At 34.0% G+C, this 6,083-nt stretch overlaps 1 protein-coding gene across 1 annotated transcript; it reads left to right on the top strand.

Moving 5' to 3' along the window:
• The first annotated feature begins 188 nt into the window (after positions 1 to 188).
• Positions 189 to 3,853, top strand: LOC120179211 (UDP-xylose transporter 3). The gene is made up of 7 exons (XM_039184866.1): positions 189 to 555; positions 1,433 to 1,617; positions 1,852 to 1,919; positions 2,539 to 2,671; positions 2,829 to 2,990; positions 3,089 to 3,364; positions 3,443 to 3,853. Exons 1-7 carry the CDS (start codon positions 435 to 437, stop codon positions 3,557 to 3,559), a joined length of 1,062 nt encoding a protein of 353 aa, XP_039040797.1. The 5' UTR covers positions 189 to 434; the 3' UTR covers positions 3,560 to 3,853.
• Positions 3,854 to 6,083: the final 2,230 nt, after the last annotated feature.

Genomic DNA, 6,083 nt, shown 5'->3' with positions numbered 1-6,083 from the left:
TTCATACACCTAAAAAGTATAAAGTTTAAAACATTATAATTTATTTTTAACAAAAAATTATTTAAACACTAAATATATTTATTGACATAATTTGAGTATTTATTTTTGTATTAAGCCTTTCCTCTTATTAGTGTGTTACGTATACAAAATCCGACTAATCTATATGCTATAAGCAAACCCAAACTGTCTCTATTTCTCAGATTTCCCCTTTAATCGGACTCTTCGTCGTCCTCTTCTTCCTCTCCTTCTCAGCTCTTGCTTCAGTCCAAGGCAGGGCTTTCGTTCTCAACCTTCCTTTAATGCTGCAGATCTAGCTCTAGGCTAGGGTTCTTCTTTCCAATCAGTTTCATTTCGTCGACTATCCAACCCAATCGACGGAGATTTTCGTAGATCCGGATCAGAGTTCGAAATACGTAGCTTAGAAAACGACAAGTATGAGTGAGAACCAGAAGTTTCAGCTGGGGACGATAGGTGCTTTGACTTTATCGGTGGTGTCCTCTGTCTCCATTGTCATTTGCAACAAGGCTCTTATCACTACTCTCGCTTTCACCTTTGGTCAGTTTCTACTTCATTCATTTACTCGCACCTTTTTTTCCTTCTATCATTAGTTATGCTGTCACATCGTTATAATCATGCTCTGGAAATATCAATCCCTTAGGCGATGCTAAGTGACTGATCAGAATCTATTATGAATCTGAATTTGGACGCGTGTTAGTATGCGTATGATTCATCATTCAAGTTCCTCACTAAGTGATCAAACAACTCACGGTCGATCAAGAAAGAAATGCTTAGTTTTCCAATCCATCCCTTGCTACTTTTTTTCTTATGGGGCGTGTAATATAATGTATGGTGTTCTTATTCTTTGATATTATATGCCCCATAATGATAGTTTAGTTCAGCAGCTAAAGTTTACATGGTTTTGTCTAGCATTGCTGTGATCTGAAATGCTTAGTTTTCCAATCCATCCCTTGCTACTTTTTTCTTATGGGGCGTGTAATATAATGTATGGTGTTTCTTATTCTTTGATATTATATGCCCCATATTGATAGTTTAGTTCAGCAGCTAAAGTTTACATGGTTTTGTCTAGCATTGCTGTGATCTCATAAGTATTTTTCTTTTAGGTTTTATCTTCAGACTGTCTGATCTTTGTATGTCGCCTCAAGTTCCCGTTATTGCTGCATCATTTTTAGTGTTGAGTGTCATATTTCCTTATTTGTTATAATTGGTGAAACTTTTCTCAACTTCTGTCTTTGAATTAGTTCATGATACCAATTATGATCATGTAGCATATTATTTTTGACATATGATTGGAAAGTTTATTACATCTAATAAACCCTACCAGACATCCAGCAATTTGAAAAAAGCATCATCAGAATAATTTATAATCTTTTATTACTGTTCCTTTCGCTAATATTGGGTTTGGGTTCTGCAGCCACAACTTTGACAAGCTGGCATCTCCTGGTCACATTTTGTTCTCTTCATGTGGCCTTATGGATGAAATTGTTTGAGCATAAACCTTTTGATGCGAGAGCTGTCATGGGTTTCGGTATATTAAATGGGATATCCATCGGGCTTTTGAATCTTAGTTTGGGTTTCAACTCTGTTGGTTTCTACCAGGTAAAATTTTAATTTCATGTTGTTATCCTCTTGATTCATATGTAAGTCATGCCCAAGTTTCGCCTGATTCCAACATAACTTGCACAGAATGATACTTTTGTGCTGACAGCATCTTTGGGTATGGAATCCGTTGGTGCTATGTATATCAAGTTCAAAGTTTAGCCCTTCTTCCTATTTTTACAAGCATAATAGGAGCACCAATTGCTGAATGGGTCCTTTTGTTTTATATTTTAGATGACAAAACTGGCAATTATACCCTGCACTGTTCTGTTGGAGACCCTTTTCTTCAGGAAGAAGTTCAGGTCAGTTATGACATTTTTTTTTTCTTTGTATTACTGATGTTCTTTAACATTCTTATACTTTTAGCTTCTTCTAATTGTGGTTTTTGGGGATAAACCTTAGGAGTAAAATAGTTTTCTTTTTAGAGGGCTAGAGTTAGACATTGCATTTATTGGCTTAGGGCCATTGTTTGGTGCTGACTTGTTGACAAACAAGGGTTGATAGCTTTGATTGTGACTGTTTCATGCTAAATGCTAAAAGGTAGGATAAAACTGTGATTCCAGCTCTAAACATCTGAGGAGATAAAAGACATGATGTTCTTTCACATTCTTATAATTTTGGTCTCTTCAAATTGTGGTTTTTGGAGATAATATACCTTAGTAATAGAACAGTTTCTTTTGGAGGGCTAGAGACTGCATTTACCGATTTTGGGGCCATTTTCTGGCGCTTACATGTTGACAAACAAGGATTTTTATCTTTGATTGTAACTGTCAAAATTTCTTCTATTTCTAAACTCTCAGTTGGAGAAATCTTGTGCTGTAATTTCCTTGGGTGGTTTCTGTTGCAGCTCATACCACTGTTATTTTTAAGTAGAAATTTATTGGTTATTCTGTATTTTGATACATTTCTATGCAATTGCAGTAGGAATATCCAACTTTCATTGGGTATTCTTCTTCTGGGTGTTGGAATTGCAACTGTGACTGATCTTCAGCTCAATTTCTTGGGTTCTATCCTTTCTTTGCTGGCAATTGTTACTACGTGCATAGCTCAAATTGTATCCTTATATGGAATGATATTTGCTATTTCTTTTCATGTTTTATCGGTCATTTATTTCCATGTTTAGGAATAGTAAATGAATTGTTAAATTTGTGTTCTCCATGAATAGGTTCATCTTGAATTAATTGTTTAATTTCTTAACTCATTCCTGTTAGATGACTAATACCATTCAGAAGAAGTTTAAAGTATCTTCAACTCAACTTCTCTACCAGTCTTGCCCTTACCAGGCATTAACTTTGTTCATCGTTGGCCCATTCTTGGATGGGCTTTTGACTAACCAGAATGTTTTTGCTTTCAAGTATACACCACAAGTGCTGGTAAGAATCATTTCTTAAAAGTTCCGTGCTTAATAAAGAGAGAGTATAATACTTTTCTTAGTTGATTCTAATTGTTTAGACATTCAATCTTTTGGCAGTTCTTCATCGTTCTATCATGCATGATATCTGTCTCCGTCAACTTTAGTACATTTATGGTAATTGGAAAGACATCCCCAGTCACTTATCAGGTTCTAGGACATCTGAAAACGTGCCTTGTTTTGGCTTTCGGTTATATTCTACTTCGTGATCCATTTAGCTGGCGCAACATTTTGGGGATCATGATTGCTGTAGTTGGAATGATCCTTTATTCATATTGTTCCATTCTTGAGAACCAGCAGCAGAAGGCTAGTGAAGTATCAGCACAACTGCCACAGGTAGTTCTTTGCATGCAGATATGTGTGTCCTTTTTGTAATCTTTACTGATTTATTCAACTTTTTGATGAAAATTTCAGGTTAAAGAAAGTGAAAGCGATGTTCTGATTAGCATGGATAACGGAAGTGAGAGGTTGAGTGATGGCGGTGTTCCAAAATCTCCTGTATGGAAGTCGGACAAGGACCTACAAGCCTAAAGTCATGGAAATGTTGCTATATTCATTGGTGAAAGATATTAGTAACTGTAAAACTGTTCCAGTGATGAAGATGTTGCTGGTAAGGGTTGCTTTTTATGTGTTGAGTGGAGCAACAATAATCCGTTCGGGGTCGGGGAGAGTTTATTTTTGAGATTGACACCTTGTTCTGTAGAATGAATGAATGAATGCTAGTTTGAAGGGTGGAAAGGAATGCATAATTCATCAATTAAGTTATGTGTTTACAGTTACTCTATATTTTTAAGCAATGAAGGGAAGGCGTACGTACTCTGAATGGATATATGCTTGTTTATTTAGAGATACATGTTTGTTCATCCATGTCTATGGATATTTCTTCATTACAAGGCACACGCCTAGGCCTAGCTATAGGATTTGTTGAAGCTTCAAGTTTATGATCATTATTGATTTTATGCGGGTGGATGGAGGGCTGGCTGCTAGTGGTGTTATTTTATTTAGTATTTGTTTCTTTGTATTTTTCCTACGATAAAATGCGATGTTTAATATTCGATCAGGATGATCCAACTTGAATTTTGAATATCAGATTAGTTATCAAAGTGATTTAGAATAAAATTGACATAAATTTATGTGTTCAAAAAACCTTTTTTTGTTATTACATACAACCCATCATAAAATGGACATAAAGAAGATTATGAAACTAAATTTACTATTAACAAAGGGTCTTGCTTCGATATCTAACTTGTCTGCTACACTAATAGTATCCCGAAAATTGATTTAGATTTTCTTCGTTTTTTGATAATGAAAAAAAATCTTTTCTTATAATTATTTTTTTGAATTTTTGAAAATAAATTAATTTCATTATATAAATAGGATTAAACTATAATTTGCTTTGGAAATGGTTTAAGGATTAAAATATGATAAATGAAGAATATGACAACTTTAGTAAAAATGGAAATCTTAGGTGCTCAAGTGAAAATAAGAGAATATAAATGACAAAGATTTAAATATACTATGCAAGGACTGTTTCAAAAGGTGAAAGGATAAAGGATTGATTCCATGATTTTACCATTTTCTTTTTCCTACAAACCCTAAAAGTTATATACCTAAACGTAACCATTCAAATGACAAATAGAATACCCTTTTTTTTATTAATTTATTAGGAAAATTACCCACATCCATCCCATGTTTATTTAGAAAAATGACCCTCAAATCACCCACATAGAATACCCTGTGCTAGATCCATCTGATGTAGAAACACTTTTCAAATAATCCAATTTAATATTTCGATAAAGGATCTCGCGTTTTTCACGTAGCGAGATCCCTTTTGACATGTTAGAATTGATCCGTATTAAAGCCGCATCTTTTCAACGGATCTCGTGTTCTGCATAGCGCGAGGTCCATTGATTTCTCGCTTCGGAAGATGTGTGAGGACTGATATAAATAAGTCTTATTCCTATTATTTTTCTTCACACATCTCTCTCAATTCTTCTTCTTTCCTACTTGTATTTTTCTTAGTTCAAATATTTGTGATATTATGGTGGGATTACTAAGACTGGATTAGAGACATGTTTTCGACTTTTGACGATAAAATCCCAAGGTAAGATATTATTTTTTTCATTTAGTGAATTAATTTATATTAATTTTAAATTTTAATTTGAAACGATATGAATGATCGTTGAATTGTTACCTCCACCGTATCACTACATCACCTCATGAGAATAATGTTCCATATTTGTATGATGTCGGTTTTGATCACGACAGCACTATAGTTAGTGGTATCAAGTTGCACCCTCAAATGATAAATGCCTTGCTAAAAAGTGGAGGCCGGAGACACACATGTTTCATCTTCTATGTGGGGAGGATACTATTACCCTACAAGATGTTGCATTTCATCTTGGTCTGCCTATTGACGGAGTGGTTATAAATGGTGTTGTTGAAGTAAACAGGTACAACTTGTGTGAGGAATTACTCGAAATTTCTCCAGACTATTTGGATGGTGGTAAAATAAAGATCACTTTTTTAAAACAAAAGTTTATGGAGCTACCCCTTAATGCTCCTGCAAAAGTTAAGTAGTTAATATAATTTTTATTTATGATTATTTGTTTTGACTTTTTTATTTATAATTTTGAAAATTTATTTTATTTTATCTTATATTAAATTTTTATCGGTAATTATTGTTTTTGTAGCGCTTTGCTTGAGCCCATATTTTATGAGTTATTGGGGATCTTGATACCAGACAAATCCCACAACAAAATATATTTGATGTGGTTGCCTCATCTACGTAATTTTCAACAATCCAAAAATACTAGTTGAGGATCGGAGGTCTTGGTATTTCTATTCCATTAGCTATATAAAACCGTCGACCCGAAGAAACATGTCTTTGGAGGGTGTCTATTATTACTATTGTCGTGGGCTTGGTTTCGAATGTCGTTTTTATGCCCGATTTTTAAACAATCGACTCCATTTGAATTTTCACTACTTCAGAAGTCATAAAAATAAAGTAAGTTTCTATTATACATTTTTTATAATATAACAATAATGATATTTT

Source organism: Hibiscus syriacus, unplaced genomic scaffold (genome assembly GCF_006381635.1).
Source record: "Hibiscus syriacus cultivar Baekdansim isolate YM2019G1 unplaced genomic scaffold, ASM638163v2 tig00112408_pilon, whole genome shotgun sequence".
NCBI lineage: Eukaryota > Viridiplantae > Streptophyta > Magnoliopsida > Malvales > Malvaceae > Hibiscus > Hibiscus syriacus.
Note: the sequence above shows the minus strand (reverse complement) of the source record. Positions and strands in the feature narration are given on the sequence as shown.